Source organism: Diadema antillarum, unplaced genomic scaffold, assembly GCF_040938485.1.
Source record: "Diadema antillarum isolate AM-2024a unplaced genomic scaffold, OU_Dant_1.0 seq00000998_RagTag, whole genome shotgun sequence".
In the NCBI taxonomy this organism is placed as follows: Eukaryota; Metazoa; Echinodermata; class Echinoidea; order Diadematoida; family Diadematidae; genus Diadema; species Diadema antillarum.
The window spans coordinates 1986328-2006226 of NW_027271836.1; the positions used below are offsets into that span (position 1 = coordinate 1986328).

Consider the following 19899-nt stretch of genomic DNA (forward strand, 5'->3'; position numbering starts at 1 on the left):
TACCAATGCAATTGTGTTTATCTACAGGAATGTGAGTGTGTGGGTTTTTTTTTTTTCATACAGCTTAAATGGATCGGTATGTCTGTTTGTGATCCAACCTCTGTAGTTTTCGGGTATCCTGCAATACTGGAGTGTTGTATTAGCCGGGTTCACACGTACAAAATAGCGGGATGACGATCGCGATGCACATCCCGAGTTTTTTTGCGAGCGTCCACACGTACCAAATTAGCGGGATAGCGATCGCGATCGGTATCCCGCTAATTTGGCGAGCGTCCACACGTACCGAATTATCCCGCTAATTGCCGATAGAGATAACAGCAAAGCCTGCAAACTGGGTCACGTAGCGCCCTTCTCTATCACTGCCTGCGCGCACTTACCTTTGTCCATTGTCTTTTACGCGTCAGTGGTGTGGTTCGCGCGCTGTTGTTGTTGTGCTCCAAAGAGGTGAAGGACCTCTTCGCAGATGCCTTGCTGTTGTGATGTGCGCATTGCATGATGGGATATAAAAACTCGATATTCTAATCCTGACCGTTCACACGTACCAGCGCGGGGCCAATTATCCCGCTAATTGGCGAACCAGCGCAAGATTTCTCGGGATTAGCATCGCGATGCTTATCCCGCTAATTTTCGGGTTTTTTCTGTCCACACGTGCAAAAAAATCGGGATGACGATCGCGATGCAAATCTCGAGATTTGTATCCCGCTAATTGATGTACGTGTGAACCCGGCTATTGTAATCAAATTTATGGATTTTTTTCCTGGTGATCTGAGCATGCAATTTGCAATTCCTTTGCGTACTTTTGTAAATCTATATGTAAAGCCTGATACTGATCCAGTTTGCATTTATTAAACATCTCAGATAGGCAGGAAAGGTTGGTTAAGCATACTGGTTGCTATGGAAAACCTGAAATCTGAATACATTACAAACCTTTCTTGCTGGCTCCATGCACAGTGCTGTGTTGATCTGAATGGTACAAGAAGAAAAAAAAGAAGGCAGATGGTGAGTGACAGGAAAGATGTAATTTCTAGATTTGTCTTGAGTGGTTAGAATACAATTAAGCTTTTGTTGATTAGAAGTCAATGCAAGCTGTATCAGGGAAAAACATTTTTATTTTTTTTTCTGTCATAAATCCCACAGAGATTGCCTTGGCAATGTCCAGTCAAGATGTCAGTATGGTGAAATATTTGGGTATGCCTTTGAAAATTTCGTTCAGTTTTGAATGTGTCATGCGGATCAATATGAAAATAATCATGAAACCTATGGGCATGTATTACAACAGATTAAATGCATTGAAGTCAAAGGCATAGTAATTTTAAGCATAATACAGAGGGTAGTAATGACACAGGCCGTGACAGCTAGAAATGTCTTTCCACCATGTGATAATGTGTTTCTTTTGACTTGATGTGATCATTATCATCATCTTGCATATCTCAGAGTACAAATGTCCGTAGGATTATAATCGATGCCTCTCTTTTTATATAATTCTATGAATCCCCCCCCCCCAATTTGGACTTTGCTGGTTTTGTCGCTCATACCCTCTGAAGACTAATGCATAAATCCAAGGAATATGCTAGTTGTGGCAACCATGACTACCACAGAGCATGAGGATCAAAAGACTTTTCCACCACTCCTTTTGTTTTGATGATCGGGTACATGTGTATGTTGGTGAATCTGTTTTAAGATCTGTGCAGTGACCATGAATGTTTGTGAACAAGCATTCTTGTTTTGTTGGTATTCAAGGCACATTTCCAGTTCGCAAAGACAGTTTCACTCTGTACGCCCATTCAGCAAAACTTAATGTCTAAAGGCAGAGAGCAATAACACGCTCAAGGACGCGGCGGTAGATTTCGAGATTGCGCATCAAATTGGAACGCGTTTTTCCCAAGCCGTCATTTGTATGCAAAGTGAGCAAGAGATGTCATCAATTCCAGGATTTTCTTTTCTCATATTTTGAACAGTTGGCCTCAAAAGGCTTTAAAAATCCTGATAACATGCAGTCTTGATGAGTGTCAGGGAATCCAGGCTTTGCCTCAAGAGTCGTATTCATTTTCTTCTTCCTCTCCCCCCGCCCGGTCATGATCAACCCCTAATGTAAGGGGCCTACAGTAGCTGTATGTATCCGCTCTTCACCACCCGATACTATTCAACTTTGATACGCACTTTTGCAGATCTCTTATGGTACGTTACTAATATAACAATGGCAACTTTACACAACAGGTAGCAAATTTAGCATGAGCGTGGAAATAATCCATAGCCTTTACGAAGCGATGACAAATGTATTGGTGATTACAAGGATTTCCCTTTTTTTAATAAAATACACTATACTGACGTGGATGAGGCAGGAAAATGAGGAAAGGATAGACGATACACAATATATATAGTACTTAGATAAACTTTTTTATTCATTACTTGTTGCATTGACATTTGGAAATACTGATGATGAGAAATTAGTGTTTACCTCCCCTTCCATTTGCCACAATAGCTGCTGGGAATGGCAAAGACAATGAAATGCAGTGTATCTTGTTTCCTGCCATTGATATATATGAATGTTTTATTTATTTAATTATTAATTTTGTTGCTTATCATAGTTCTGTAAAAATGAATGGAGTGGAGTGTTGAATTGGTGGTTGTGCTTGCTGTTCTTGTAGTCCAATTCTCATAGTGTAATGCAATTGCTTTTAGGAGGCTATGCAGATGCCTGACACTGCATATTTGCAGAATTAAGACATGAGTCTAAATCAGTCTGCTCTTTTGTATTTTGCAGAAAGGGTCATGTGAAGTTAAAGATGTCTTACCATGAGTCAGGTTGAATATGTTCTTTTGATTTCATAAGTCATATGATAGTACCATCTATCCTTTGTCTCAGTTACTATATGCATGTACTCATATCAGTCTTTTTATTCCTATAGATGTTCAAGTTTACTTTTGTCAGTGATGTGCATGTATAAAAGTTTTCAAAGTTTTTCATTACTTGACATACTAATAGCAGCTGAGGTTGGCTGTAAGTATTTGTAGCAAGAAGGTGATATACGAGTATATGGAGTTCAGTTTGATCACAGCACCAAATAACTGCTTGCAAAAGCAAATTTCCATTTCCCAACTTGCATAAACTGACCAGTACTCTTCAAAATTTAAGTGACTTCATCAGGGTGATGAACATATCTTTGCTTGTACTACTTCATGCCTTGATACTTAGATTGAATATAATTCTTACGTTTTTTTTTGGAACATGTATATAGCAAAGTCTTTCAACAATCAGGTTGTAAATCAACACTTTCCCTAGTAGTTTGGGGTTTGCCTTAATACTTGATGACAAGGGATGAAAAGTATTTTCATTCCAATACCACTCTGACCTGGTTACCCTCAGGTCCTAAGTACCCCGTTTGTCACGTTTTTTTTATGGGTCCGAAAGCGTAATCTTTCAAAATGAGTCGAACCCAATTAGGCAGGCTGGAATGTAGTGTGTGTGCTTAGGGGCTGCATTATGAATGAAACAGCGAGGCCTCCGGGCTTTTTTGTATGTCAATTACCGGCCGTTTTGTTGGGAGGAAGGGCGATGCAGTGTGGTGGAAAAAGGGCTGGAAGATGAAATATTCATCACAGAGAAGCAATCATATCTCGTTGCCTTCGAGATGGCCGCTGCAAGCTCCGATGAGGGCCGACACACGCAGTGATGAGTGACTGATGACCCATCCTCAGTGCTGCCTTGGTTCAACGATTCAACAGACCAAGAGGGGGAGGGGGAGGGGGATAGAGGGAGGGAGGGAGAGAGAGCACTTGATTAGAGTTGAGGCATATCTGTTTTTTCACCCATCTGCATTCTCAGAGTAATGTCAGAACATAGTTTGACCCATGTGTTTGACCCATAAAATGCCATGCTCATATTTACTCACATCCGACACGGTAGGGTGACTACGAGTGTGCTTTCTGGCAGTCAGCATACATTTCTTGTCTGTGACTATCAAATTTTGTGGATCACATTGTATACAGGTCTCATTACAATGTTCATATAATCCTCAAGCATTTTAGTGTTAATTAGTTTGCGCAGTAAGAAATTTATTGCTGGAGTCAACTAGTTGTGTTTATTTAAAGTCTCCACTTAAAGCTGATGCTGGAGGATTAGTACATTGGCAGCAGTTAAAAAATCAGTTTGCATGCAGAGGATTATAAAGTAATGTGCTATAGGTTCCAAAATTGTTGTATTTATATGCATATATGTCTGCTAAGATCAAAAGGATTTTTGTCTTTTCTATACACTAGTATTCATGCTTTATATGACACAGATTATTGGATGATTCAAGAATAGGTCAGCAACCTGTGTCCAGTTTGAGGATTTGATTCTTACATGTAAGATGTTACTTTTCATAAATAAGTTACCCTTTTTGTGCCAGAGACATTAGGAGAGATTAGGATTTCCATATTTTTTGTTCCTTTTTGGTTCCCTCCAATATTCTCTCTCTGTCTCATTCTCAGTAAATAAAGCATCATATTCTTATTTCCAGAGTTGGAAGGGATAGTTAATGTTTGTTGGACTCTATAGGAAACTCAGTGAGATCATTTCTTTTTTGAAACAATTAAAAAATTCAAGCATTCTCTCTCTTCTCATTTTTTTTTTTTGTGGGGGGGGGGGGGGGGTGCTTGATTAACTATTTATAAGTTGGCATAAGCTTAAAGGAATTCAGATATTGAGACAAGTTGCTGATTGTTTAACAGCACAGAAGCAAGGTGGAATAGACACATAGGAATCAATATGACAGATGTACTGAAAGAAAAAAACAAACATAGGAATCAAAAGAAGGGGAAGGAGGTGTTACCCAAGATATGAGGTTTGAAAGTGAAAAATACAGGGGTGATAAAAAGTGAGAGGAGAAGGATAGGAAAATCAAAATTAAGGTGAGGCTGTCGGCATTAAGGGACAGGATTTTCTATTTTTGTGAATAGAATAGCAACCTCCTTCATCTTCTAGCATTGCCTCGATCCTGGCCATGTACAATCACGGCTAGATCAAAGCCGTTTGAGATTCAGAGCCCGCTACTTACCCAGCTGTAGAGTGTCGCACACAAGCAAACAAGCCTTTGCCGCTGCTAATCTTTGAATCAGGCATGTGGCTGGAAATCGTCAGAACAGGTGGACAGTGCGTGGGTCGTATCGCCCACGGCTACCTGTTGATGGTCAGTTATTGACTGCATTTGCCTTTTGCTTTTTGCGATTGTGGCTCCAAGCAGCCTTGAAAGGCATGTGGATGTTGTAAATTTAAGGTGTCATTTATTGATATTTAGTTGTAGCTGATGTTGATACAATTATAACGAAGAACTAAACATGGAATTAACTCCCCAGGAAAAAAAAAATCCTAAGAATAATTTTCATCTCTTGAGCCCTTCAAGATCTCATTGAAGGGGCATACTTGTTCAATCTTGCATTAATGCAAGTTTTCATGCTTTCTCTTTACCTCTTGCATACATGCAGTTTGTAAACCAAAGGTATAGCAGTGGCACATCTAAAGGAAACTATGTCTTTGATTATTGTGTAGAATTGTTTAAGATGACAGCATATAGCATTTATAGAGGATAATAATCTCTGTATTTCTTTTTAGGTTTTTTGTGTTGGGGGGGGGGATGGTATTAAAGTGTCATGCATTCAGCAGGATATGAAATAGAATTTGTGATTTTCTTTCTTGGAAGCTTGTTGTATTTCAAGGTACTGTCGAAAAATTAATTGCTTTAATTGGAACTCGCTTGTCAACTGTTCTTCATGCAACTCTAGTCAAATATTCTGAAAGGTCATTTGCTTGGGGGGGGGGGGGGGGTGGGGGGAGTGGGGAGGGATAAGGGTTGCAGAGGGAATGGGAAAACATGCGCCGCCGTGGCTTGCACTGTTTGACAAGCGGAAGCCTCACATTGGCGGCAGTTCCGCGGCATTTTCGTCCCGTACAGTGACCACTTAGCCTCTCATTTTCGTTCTTGAGAGGGGTTGATTTATGTCGTGCTCATCAAAATGCATAGTGAGTGCATCAGTCTAGAAGTCCTTTGATGTTCTGCCGAGACGTTGGGGGCATGTTGTAGATCACAAATGACCTCTATTGCAGGAATATTGGAGTCGAGAGTGTACATATAACTCACCAGGACAATATAAGTTATCCTGTCTCATTTGCTCCCTACGTTTTGTTGTCGAGACAGAACAAGTGCATTGATGGAAATAAATACCAGATACTCTGAGGAACAATGTTCCGAAACTTTTGACAAATTGTTTCTTTCTTTGTTTGTTTTTTTCAATTTTTGTCATCATGAGTAACATGCTGGCATGCATTAATTCTCCTGGTGCAAAGAAGTGGATTTTGTGTTACAGAATTGTTACATCATATGAGTGTATAACTTGAGGCTATAGCAATTATGAGATGTTGTAATATCCATGAAGCTTGATGCTTAAATTTGTGGATTTCATAGTGTTTTATTTATATAGTTGTATTGATTTTGATTAGTGTTGTGCAATTTGACAGTTGCAGGGTCAGATATAACATATTTTCCAGAAAACTCTGCATAAATATGTTACATAGCCTAAGGCATCAGAAGTAATAAATGGATTAGCTTACATTAATGATGTGGGATATATCACTTAAGTTATACATATACATGTGAAATTCTTCTATGAAGTGTAATAGCAACAAAATCTTACGTGTTCTACTTCTAGTAAAAGAACATTACCAGGTACTGATTCTTTCCTTCGGGCTATTTTTTTTTTCACACCTCTTGTTTACCTATGCTATAAAACTGTACCCTGCAAATCAATCAGTATCTTACAAATTATTTCCTTGAGATATTCATATCATCCCAAGATATTTCAAGGTCTCTTGCACTCTGTCTGCACAAAATTCAGTTTGAACGGTACTTGAACTCCGGGTAAAGAAGAAAAAATAGAGAGAGAATTGAATGTGAGATGTTTGTAACGAGGCTAAACCATGTTGTCGCTTTTGGTGTGAACTCGTTTTTCATCATATTTCATGCGTCATCGAGGAGCGCGATGACTTGTATCGCGAGAAAGTAGAGAGGACTGAAAAAAAAAGGCATTATCAGATAACAGAAACTCCTTGCATAGGGTAATGGTTCTTGATGGGTGTGTGGGTGTAAGTTGGTGTTGTCTGCTGTGATTTTCAGTGAGAATACATGTTAGTGATGCTTGGGAGACTTATTGCAGAGCAAAAATAAAATACCATTTTAGGATGATGACTCGTATCAGTTTTGTCCTGTACTTTAAGCTTTTTACACGCTTTTTCTCTATACTGTCTCTTGTGGAATGGGTAATTAAAAAAGAACCCCCACTCTTAAAGGTGTTTGTGTGTGTGTGGGGGGGGGGAGGGAGAAGTATTTAACATTGACAACTCCTATAATGCCAGTTGTCCCACAGGAGATATGGCTAATGATGTTTAGATTGCATTTGGCAGCATTTACAGTGGCAGCCGCTTTCTCTCAAGTGTATGGGAGATAGTATGCTTTGGAAAATTCATCCACTCATTGTCAAGTTGTCTTTCTTTATGTTTGCCCATCTGTCAGCTTTATGTATTTCTTTCTGCATTTGCACAAATTGACAATGGTGAGGTAGACTTTGAGAGTAATCTATTTGGACCATACATTTCATTGCTGTAGTCTCTAGAAGCGTATGGTCAATAGAATAACCACACCCACCCCCACCCCACCCCACCCCCCCAAAAAAAAAACAACAAAAAACAAGCAAACAAACAAACAAACAAAACAACAACAACAATAACTACAATCTTGTTGCAATGTTGCAGGACTTCTTAAGCATCAGTGATGATAAGTGTTATTCAGACTGCAAGTGATATGTAAATGAGCTGATGTTAAAGCAGTCCCATGTTAACACTTCTAGCAGAGATGATGATGAAAATGGCAGCTTGGAGTCTACTGTCACAGTGAAATAATATATATCAGGGAGGGATATCCAAATCATATCTGACAAGGTGAAGTGCTGCTGTGTGTGAGTATTTTTCAATTGTCTGAAACTCACAGCATAAAGAGTAGCAAAGTGTGATGTCATAGCCATTCATCGCCATGGGAACTGGTTTTCACCTGGTCTGAGTGTTTATGCATACACCTTGTTCCAACCCAAGCTATAACATAAAACTGTGACATCATCACTTTGGTACTCTGTTGATGAAATTAAGAGACATGAGTCAACAGAAAGCTCATAAGAACGTAATGTTTTGATTTGTCATATCAAGATGAAACCCACAAGACATTCACCCATTCACGGTGCTGAAAACAAAATCAGTTCAATTTTACACTTCTGTGTCCTGACTCTGCATTTGTCCAATTTTTCAGCTATCTGATCACTATACATTGCAAGCTGCTTTCAGTTTCATATTTGTTTTTACAACTCAGACGATTGAGGATACAAGTTGAATGATACAGAACACTCATGAATGTGAAACAGGTGGTGGAGAATAGCTTTTGATGCTGGGCCATCAAAACAAATATCCGCCTGTCACATGAAATGGCCAGGAACCTGGTTGAAAAACAAACAAAAACATGTATTTTGTTGATCTGGGAGCAGAAGTGATACTTTTGACTTTCACTCAGAGCAGGTGGGCATGACAATCCTTTGTTACAGAATAACTAAGACAGGTGTCTGTTTCATTAATTGACATGAAACAGGTGATGAATTTTGTTTTCTTGATCTATAAATAAACTATGAACAATAACATGAAACAAGCTTTCAGGAGATTCTTTTGTTAAAGTCAACAACAAAAGAAATTTTGGATGTGCAATAAAATGACAGGTGGCAAATGGAATGATGTTTTCTTGTTTGTCAAGTATTTTTGACATGAAAAAGAACACCAGGTGATAAGAAGATGCATTCCAGGTGACTGAGACAGGTGTGTCTACAATGAGGTAAACATGAAACAAAAGGAAAACAATTTGTTTGCTTGCCTAAAATAGAAACTGCTTGATTTAGAAATGTCCATGAAGCAGACAGATTGTTTAGAAAATACCTTTTGTGACAGGTCACCATAAGAGGTGCTGTTGAATGAAGTTTGATGTATAAAGGAAAATAAGAATGCATAAAGGGAAATGTAGGAGTCATAGCTTGCCCTAACAAGGAATGTGCACAAAGTCATGGCATTATCCGTAAGAGATAGATTATCTCCTAAGAAGTAATTTCACACAGTGATTAAACGACTTGATATGACTGACAATGAGCAGTGCTCAACAATAAGATTGAGTATTACAGTGTGCTGTATTCAATGACCCCAGTTTGGTAACGTTTTGGCGTAGGTGTTCATTTATACTAGGAAGTAATTCAGCACTCACAGGGGTTCAAGCGTAATTACCAGTTCAGTTCACGTAGGCCCACTTGCTTGTATGATGCTTCACAGGAGGATGTCCTGATCATTGATCTGTGCATAATGCTATTAGCCACAAAGTTTCTTGCGGTTATTAAAGAGCATCGCATAGACTTGAAGTTAACTATTAACAGGTAAACTTTCTGTGATTTACATTCACATGATCCATATATGCCCTATGGGAGCCAGTATCATCTCCAATGTTAGCTAACTTCAAGTTTACTTAAAGCCTGGACATTACCATGTGAACTTAACCTGTTGAGGACGGGTTGATTTTGCTACAACATGCATTTCTCATTGATACTTGCTTGAGTATACTCGGGACTCATCCTCAATGGGTTAACCACTTTTAGATATGTTATCAGAAGGATATGTGACAATTATTTAAACCAAATAAATCAAGGTTTTGCCTTTTTTCCAGAATTTGGTTGGAATTATGTCATCTTTCACAAGTTCAGGTATATGTGCAAATTAGAGATCATTTTTCTAATATGAAGTTTTACATGTAGCTACAAGTGTTAACAGGCATGCCATTTCAACCAATGGAGCCAATCAAATGGATTGACCAGAATCTATTTTGTCTTTTAGTCACAATTCATTGTATCTGTCAGTTATTTTTCTATGTTCTTACATGTGTTTGCTTTATTATATTTTTATTACACACACTTCAGTAACCATAGAGTTGAATTAAGATGTGATGTATTAATTCATGCTTGGCTTGGCTGTAAACTCGCATGTAATATGGATGATACATTGATGTGATTGCAATAAGTTGATCAAACTTGTGTCACTGACTTCCATAATTTGTCTCATACAGCATATCAATGTTTAGTAGACACAATGAAAAAGAATTATACCCGAGACACAATCGTACAATCTGCAGATGCAATATGCAGCATCAAATACAAGTTCAAGTCTTTCATGCATCTTACAGCATCCATATTCATTTCCTGCATGAAGTCGACACACTTTGTTTAAATGTCACAGGGTTTTGAAAACCACTGATGACTAAGCATGGAAGGGTGTTTGTTTTCTTCCCTCAGCTGTACATTGATTTAATGTTAAGTTTTCCTTGACCAGATTCTTTTCCTCCTCCTCCTCCTCCTCATCATCATCATCTTCCTCTTCCTCCACGCCGTTTGAGTATCTGATCCTCATCACCATCTTTGCCAACTGTATAGCCCTGGCCACCTACACACCGTTCCCCAAACAGGACTCCAATGATGTCAACAGTAACTTGGTAAGTCCACCAACCTTTCCTCCTCATTCAATGTCCGCCATCCATCCCCAAAGGGAGCCGGGAGGCATTACGTTTACAGGTTGCCTCTCTCTCCATCTGTGTGCGTGCGTGTCTGTCTGTCTGTACACAGATTTTGATATTGTGCTGTAAGGAATTTGTGTGTATGTATGTGTGTGTGTGGTTTTTTTTTTTTTGGGGGGGGGGGAGAGACTTTGTTGATGTGTGTTCATGAGTGTAGCTTGAGATGTTGATATGCTGATGAGATTTTGGGGCAAAAGTCGTTCAGAGTTCAAAGGTCACTGCACTTTGTCTAAATATGTCTTTCTTCTAAAAGTGTTTTCTGGTGAAAAATCAGAAGTTTAAAATCAAAGATCATCAAACACTTTCATTACATGGTGGTGGTGATATATTTTACCTCCTTCATCAATAATGAGTTTTTACATTTTTATAAATGAGAATACAGATTGAGATAATCTTACTCTTACAGTATTCAGAAAACAGCAACAACAAAAAAGAAATAGAAAAAAGATTCTTCCTGTGACTTCCAAATATTGAAACAGGGATTGGTGGGGAAAGTTGGTTGACTAACAGCTCTGGAAGATGATAGTTAAAAAAAAAAGTGTTCCATATGAATATGGGTCACATTATTATTAAAAAGAATAATTCTTGTTGTTAATGGTGCATGTTGGATAAAACCATGACTGCATTAACGTACTTGATGACTTGTGCATGTGGCTTTATTATGCCGTGAAATGGTTGTAAATGGCCGTAACACTAGAGTGTGCTTTTTCCAATACGTGTACTTTGCACCCTTGGAAGAAGACACATGTGGAGTTTCAGAACACAGGGCCATAGTGGAAAATGTATTCTTTGATGTCCTGCTGACCCACTAAATATGCTTTTAGCTTAATCTCAACTTTCCCTGTCGCCTTCCTCCGCCCTTTATCCCCACCCCCTCCCCTTTCTTCCCCCTCTTCCCTCCCCCTTCTGTCCCTCGATCCCCCTTAACCTGTTGAAGACTAGTCCAGAGTATACTAGGGCAGGTGTCTATTGGAAATGTGTGTTGTACAGCTGTAGCAAAATCTGATCGTCCATAACAGGTTAAATAGTGTCAGTTTCTCCTGCCAGAGAAGAAAGGGAGAGAAGTTGAGTGTATGTGTCTATGTCTGTGTGTGCACAAATGTGTGTGCATGTTACACACATGCACACACACACACACACACATATACACACACACCACACATGTGTGTGTGTGATTTTTGTGTGTGTGTGTGTGTGTGTGAGCGAGTGCCTTAGAATCTCACTGTTTGTTCGTTCACTGTATAATGTGTTTCTCCACTCAGTCGTGATGCCACTAATGGACCCAGTGTGTGTGGCCGTGCTGATTGCTATGCAACAGGTTTTTTTCAGACAGAAGGCTCTCTCCCCCCCCCCCCCCCCCATTCCCCTGCACTTGCACTTGAAGTAGGGCAAAAGTAAGGCAGGCTCACTCGGTCTCCCTCTCTCTCATTTATCCTACACCACCCTCCCTCCCTCCCTCCTCCCGATCTCTGCTCTGACTCCAGAGATAAGTCGGCATTTTAAGTCTGCCCAGTGGGGACACGCTCAAGTTAGAAGTTAGGCATAGTTCGGCTGTTTACATTTTTACTCCCACTGTGAGTGACAGAGGAAAGAGTTTGCAGTGAAAAACAAGAGAAAGATATTGTTAGAGGGGGAAAATAGAAAATGGAGGAAGATGTAAAGATCACCCTTTGATGTGAGTAGTGCTTTAACATAAGAAATTAGTTTATTTGTCTTCATTTCACTATCATTAATTGCTTCATTTTGTTCACATGTAATAACCCACTCTCTGCTCTTTGGAATGATATATCAAAGATAACATGATTGGACTCATACAATTCATGTTTGGAATTGCAGTAAAACATTTTTAGTGAACTTTGACCATTATATTCATTCTGCAGACCCAATGTGTGACCCCATGGTCGTAAAACATACTCATCCTATAGTACCATTGAGTATACCTCCAGGGGATTTATATTCTTTGAAATTCCACTGATATTCAAACATTAATTTCAACTAGAATTCAGTGTTAAATTGATTTTTAGGCATTTTTACAAATAAGAATGGGCTAATAATGTTGGTATTAATGAAGTATCATCAGGTTTGAATAGTAGATTATTGTTATTGGACCGAGACAAAATATCTTCACATGAGGGAAAAATAAAGTCAAACTCCCAAGAAGACAAGTAGTATTTCTCAATCACTTATCATTTTCTAAACTGTGATTGAAGAAGGGACATGAAATCATGCCCCCTCCCCCCCCCCCCCCCCATTCACGGTGTAGTCTGGGCCATAAAAGAACAGGATGCTATTGGACAATCTTTTGTAATCTTACTCTTCAGGTATAAAGCAATAGTGACTAACAACTTACTGCCCAACACACAAGTGATTTGGGGTAGCTGACATTAATTGCTGTCAGTAGGTAGTTCCGATGGTTTTTTTTTTTTTTTTTTTTTTTTTTTTTGGGGGGGGAACTTTAGCTTGAAGTGCTTTTAATATTTAATGGGGGCATTAATCATTGCTATTAGATATTCATTTTCCAATATTTGGGGAGGGGGTCACATAAATGAAAACTATTAAGTGTTTGAGATGTCGGGGGGGGGGGGGGAAGCTTTAATCAGTGCCAGCAAATGTTGCGGATGTATGGTCGGGGAAACATTAATCATTACCATTTAATGTTTCCGGTGTTTGGAAAACGTTTGATGGCAGATCAAACAGGAACTCTTCCTTCTTGGCATGTGTAACCATTATCTCACCCAAATGTGGTGTGACCAGGACAGAAAGTAAACTCTTCCCTCTCACATGTAGAGCATATGAAGGTTTTCTTCTCTTCTTTACAATGTCACATGACCAAAGGAATTTATAGCCTGGCTTACGTGCTTCACAACTGTTGACAGACGGCAAGCATGAGAGGAACTCCTCCACCCAAATAGTGTTGTCATGCAGGACCTCCGAGTGAGAGATTCTATCTTGGGGTTTCTGGGTGGATGAACATAAGGCCAACACTGATGCATGTAATGTGTTCTCTTTCTTCTACAAAGCTATTCCTCATTGAGGAAATGTGGCAGTAGTTATTTCACATCTTACTAAGATAACTCTCAATCCTAGGGCCCTTGTGTGGAATCAATAAAGTAAGGGTTTGTGTGGATCTTTTCAATGGAAAGTATATAGTTTAAAAGAATCATCAGATATTTCCAAAGGAGGGGAAAGAGAAACAATGATGGATGAAGGAAACAGATCATGTAGCTACTCTTGAAACAAGATAGTAGTACAGTTGAACCTCTCGTATCCGGACAAGTCGGGACCGGGGCTCATCCGGATAAGGGATTTGGCCGGATACGGGAGACTCAATGCTTTATACATGTACATATACATACACATGTATTGATGTAGCCCATTGTAGTACCACATGTAGTAATGTGTATACTGCAACCTTTTCATTGTTACATTTTGGGATGTTTGGGGATGTTAAAATGTCTGAAGGTAAGCAATTTGGAAGGAAATTTGATGTAATGTATGTTAATCATGTTGGAAGTAATATGTAATTCATGTGTGTTTGTGTAGGAGTTCTCAGGGAGTTGGGAATCCCCCTTTCCTCCCGTAATTATAAAAAAAAAAATCACGACAAGATTCCGTCCGTATAATAGAGAGATCCGGATAAAGGGAGGCCGGATAAGAGAGGTTCAACTGTACTAAGTTTTAGGAAACAATGACTGTAATCACAATAATGCACTCTGAGGAGGAAGAATGTTATCACACTGTAAACTAACTCATGGTCATGCAAACATTCAATACTATGTATATATTGGTTAGATTTATTCAGGCTGTTCCATAGGTAATTTATGTGTGTATAGGGGAGAACATTGTCAAAAACATAATCATTTGGGCAAGTTATATAACTTTTAATAATGTGATGCCATCACTTTCAAAGAATGGTACAATTTGTCACCCATCCTTAGATAACACTCACTTAAAGATGGGCCATCCCTTTTGCATTTCCTTCCCGAATAGCACAGAACATGATATATTCCACCAGAATGACAAGACTATTGTAAAGCTATAACATTTCTGTGATATTTGAAGGTTGTTAGCCGTTAAAATTCAAATAATGCACCAAATACTCACCGTAACATATTCTGTGTACAAGGCTCAGCTGCATATACTAATCCTCCTGTGGTTGTAATATGATAATAAACTTCGAACAAAAGATATGCATGTTAAACCTGTTAGAAAAGAAGAATTTACTAGCTTCTTTTATACTTTGTTATCTATGGCAAATAACAACACATCACTTACATGAACTACATAAGTGCATCACACAGGTCTGTAAAACTAGACTAGTAGTTTAGATTTGTAATTTTTTCATAGTACGAAATAATTTTTTGATCTTAACGGTCAATATAACTCAACAAATAAAGACCCACTTGAGTTCAAAATTTACAGGAGGTTTCCAAATAGTGTTTTCTTCAATACCTAAGTATCCTCACCAAATTCTCAAAAATTTGCATGCAAAAGGGATGACCTATCTTTAAGTACGTCAATCTGGCAAGTGTGCCTCTGATGATAGATATAAATGTCTACAAATTGTTTGAGAACTGAGAGTTGGTTTCTCTTATTCAGAATATTCTGTATAAGCTATAAGAATCTAATGCACAACGAACTTGCAGATTAAAGCCAAAAGTTTCACTTTGAATGCAAGGACAGAAGGGCATTTTGCAAAAATAGGGTAAAATCAGTGTTGATTATAAGACAACACCACACTTTGTGTGCAACATGTAGTTGAAAGCAAGTGCCTATGGGTTAAATGGGAGTATTTGATTGAAGCAAAGAAGTGAGAAAAGGAGATTGGGCTTGAGCCTGTAGAGTTAATCATTGACCTTTAATCTTTTCTTCATGCTGACCTTTTAAAAATGTGACTGCTGGTGTGAATGCAAGGCTCAATGCATCGCTGACACTGAAAGTGTAATGACACCTTTTGCTCTCTCTTCAGTAATCTTTTCCCCCTCTCTCTACACTCTTTTTCTCTATCTTTCACTGTCTTAGCTTCTTTATGTTTCTCTCCCTATCTCTCCCCCGCATATATGAATATATAGTATATATCTCTCTATCTTTCTATCTCCCTCTTCTTTCTGCCTCATCCTTACACCAATCCCATTTGTCTGGGTTTGGGAGGCAATTGGCCGTGCAAATATATTGGGCACCGAGGGTGCGGTGCATTAGCGTAATCATCGCACCAAGGCTGGGCAGCAGGTTGCAACTTCAAACCCCACCGTCTCCACGGTACACGCTCTGTACACAAGGAAAAAACTTTTCAGTTTTACGTCTGTATTGGAAAAAAAGATGCCTTTCCTGTAAATATGTTGTGTGGACGAAAGAATAGTAGGAATTGTCAATTTAGTTTATAATGGTCATCTACAGTAAAGACAAGCATACACACAAATCAGTGTAAATAGAAATATTATGTACTGTATGTGCATAAGGTACTTACTTTGTATATTTAGCGGGTCTATTTCTTTTTCTTTTTTCAAGTCAGGACTTACTGATTATGTTGTGTGTGGTTAAATTTACGCTCGTGGAGAACAGTACTGAATGGAAAAAATGTATGTGTGCATGTTACATTCATGTTGGGATCAGAGCTAATATTTTTGTGTGTTTTTAAATTTGTGAAATTTGTGATAATAACGACCTCATGCAATATATGGCGTGTACAGTACACAAATCATATACACACGTGCATGTGCATGTATATGGGTATATATATAACTATGTATGCACTTATGTAGATACACAAAGAAAAACACAATGATAACTGCAAGTAGCTAAACATATACAAGTATTTTTGAGGCTCCTCTTCCCACAGTTAAAGGTGAACATGTGTTTGTTTCTCTGTAAAACACAGCTCTCAGATCTGCACAATAATACATCTTGCTGAATTCCATTAGGAATAAGAACTCTATGAATCAATAATCAAAAGAACTAAAAGCATGTATCATTGAACTTGGAGAGAGGGATAGGGAGAAACAAAGGGGGAGAGAGGGGGAGGGAGAGATAGAAATCCTGCAAACATTGTTATAAGAGAAATATAGAAATATATATTTATATTTGTATGGCAAGTGAGGGTTGGAATCTACTCAGGTGTAATGGATAGAATGGATTCTTTGTAGTCATTTTGCGGCAGTCTAGGGCTATTCGTGGCTCAGTAACCTTCAGCAGCTGCCAGTGCCTGTTGTCGCAGTTTTCCCCTGCTTCTTTCAGCACGAATCTGACTATTCAACCAACAAAAGCTAACAATTTTCACTCGTACTGTTTCTTTCTCTGTCTTTGATACTCCGTCTGTCTATCTATTTCTTCAAACATCTCTATTTCACTTTCTGTCTCCCCTCCCCCTTCTCTCTCTGTCTCGACGATCCATGTTGCGTGTATTGTTTGTCGAAGCTCAGTGGAGTTAAATGCTGGCATCAGCTTGATTGCGTCTATCCACTGTGGCATTGAGGGTGGATTAAAGTACAAACAATTCTTGCCATATTTTTATGCTGAATGCCAGTTTTCCTATTTCTGCCTCTGTGCAATTACATACTGTTGTCTCTCTCTCTGCCACTCTGTGTTATGTTTTCAGATAATTATGTTTTCTTCACATTCCATACTTCATTCTCTTTTCTCCTTGTTACTTTCTCCTGTGCTGCCCATGTGATCCTTCCTCTCACTCATATCCTTTCTGTGTCCGTCTAGAAATGAGCTATATTTTTTCCTCTCTCTGTCTGTATATAGTGATCATTTTATTCCACTCCTCATATCTGTCAGAAGATTCTGTAGGTTTGATGTCTAAAAAATGTTTCTCCATTGCTCTCCTTTTCTTACATTTAGTGCTGCTGTTTCTTTTTTGATCTTCATACTTCTTCTATTATATAATTTCTTCTTATATTCTTCTATCTATTTCTTTTATTCTGTTTATTCTTTTATTCTATAATTTTTTATTTCCTTCTGTTTCTTTATGTTTCAAGTCTACCCACCAGTTCACCATCCTGTACTTTGAACAATTTTGCATTTGACAATTTTGCTCTCATTCCTCTTTCCTCTCTGTCCTTGAAACATTTTCTTGTGTATTCTGCTGTCATTCATCACCGCAATGTCAATATCTTATCATCACCACTGCCCCTCACCCTCTAGGGTAGTTGAAAATAATTCCCTTTTCTCTTGCATCTCTGTTGCAATTGTCAGTCAACTCAGCAGGCTCAGAAGAAAAAAACCCAACAACCAAGAAACAAACTTGCAAGGCATCTCAAGACCTGGGCTATATTAAGTCTCCTTTCAAAGTGCAGAGAGATAATAGTTGGGTTTGCTTGTGCCTCCTGTGTCCTGCCTCACGACGTACTAACTGTAAAAGCCTTGAGGCATCCTCAGGTTTGTAGAGGATGATGAGGGAAGGAATTTGGAGAATGCGAGTTCATGTCAGCGATGGATGGGAGGGGATTGGCTCCAGAAGGGGGAAGTGGTAAACATTACCTGATGCTCAAACTGAGGAAATGTTCTCTCGAGTCTGTGATCGTTTTACACAAGATATGTTTGATGCTGCCGTCAGTGTTGGCGATCATACCTTATTGTCTTATCACAGACAAATGATAAAACTCAAATTTACATATCAGTCAAAGTGATGTTGTAATTGATAGATACAATCTCACGGTATCCTTCTCTTTTTTTCTCTATATGGGTAATTCCATTATAAAGGGTCCCACTAGTTAAATGCCCCTTCTATTCGCTTCATATTGTCATTGCTTGAAAATTACATACCATAATCAATTTTACTTCTGAATACTCTTATTCAGGTAAGTACCTTTCTTTTCAAAGTAAAATATAGAAATTGGTTCTTCAAAGTTCCACATGAATTTTGACAAAAAGTGCAAAAATCATGTTTTTGGGCGAAATTGTGTGACATTTTACTGTAACACCAGTTAGACAGATTTACAGCTTGTTTGTGGATTAAACTCTATTTTAAGGGGTCAAAAATGATAAAAGAAGAGCAAATTTTGAACACTATAAATATAATTCATGCATCAATTGATACACATTTGCGCACGTAAATCCCAAGAAAGACGTTTCACGTGTAAGTTTTGGTGTCCCCATAATTGTTTACAGGAGAAACCTTAATTTATGAGTGTAGAATCCATATTAAGGACCAGTGTTGAACTGTTTGTTGTTATTTTGGTAGCAATCACATAGTTTAAAAGATTTCAAGAGAAAATTGGGATAAAATAAATAAATTTGAAAAAAAGACCAAATTATAATTTTCACACACGCACGTGGCTTTGGTGTCCCCCTAAATATTATGTCAGGGCACAGTGATAGCTAATTTTTTGTGTCTTATCACAACAATTGCTCCTCATTGGCATATTTTACAATGTAGCTATGGTTTCTTTGTAACAGGTATCAAAAATTGACCACTCTATTGATTTGAAAAAAAAAATGCAAAAATAATATTTGGTGTCCCCCTTACACGAGAAACATTGAAGAATCTTTTTCCTGGCCAAAAATAGGGGTTGTGTCATTTTTTCAATAGTATAGTTAATTTCTTACTTCAAAATAATCACTTCTATTGAAACAAACATAGAACTAGTTTGAAATATGTGGTAAGATGCCAAAATGGACGGTTCACCGTGTAAGGGGGACACCAATGGTGTCCCCATACACTGCAATTTGGTATGCTGACTTCCTTCAATTTCAGTGTAGAATGTTAATTTTCAGTCAGTTTTCAAGGGACTTACTCAATATGAATGTTTTTTTAAAGTTATGTTGAACAAAAATCTGATTTTCTGATTTTATTGGCAAAATAGGCATGTCACAAAGTGGGTCCTAATTTTATGGAATTACCCATATAGTTTATTTCTTTTTCACACAGTTCATCATTTATGTTATTTTTGTTTCCATTTTCTCTTTCTTTAAACCATTTTGCACCATCTCTCCTGTGTTCTCTTATACTTCCTAATGTCTTCTTTCACTTGCTGGCTGTGTATTTTCTTACCCCATATTTACGATATCTGAATCCTTTTATGTCTGTGTGGATCTGTCATCAGAGGTACTGGCTACTTGCGGTTGAGTGTATTGTGTGTTTGTGTGTTTACCGAGTCTGCGCCTCGTGCTACCCCACACGGGACTGATTTTCCATTATCGGCCGGCAAATTGTTGGTACATTATTAATGGTGTACTGTGTCACTCGCTCTGAGGAGTCAGCCCAGAAAATACATACTTG

At 38.4% G+C, this 19899-nt stretch overlaps 1 protein-coding gene across 1 annotated transcript in view; it reads left to right on the forward strand.

The window, feature by feature from the left end:
* The window catches only part of LOC139742343 (voltage-dependent L-type calcium channel subunit alpha-1D-like), a 213355-nt gene that overhangs the window by 59645 nt on the left and 133811 nt on the right, over positions 1-19899 (forward strand). Inside the window, exon 2 of the mRNA XM_071652922.1 lies at positions 10490-10595. Coding sequence (XP_071509023.1) covers positions 10490-10595 — 106 coding nt within the window. The remainder of the gene's footprint in view (positions 1-10489; positions 10596-19899) is intronic.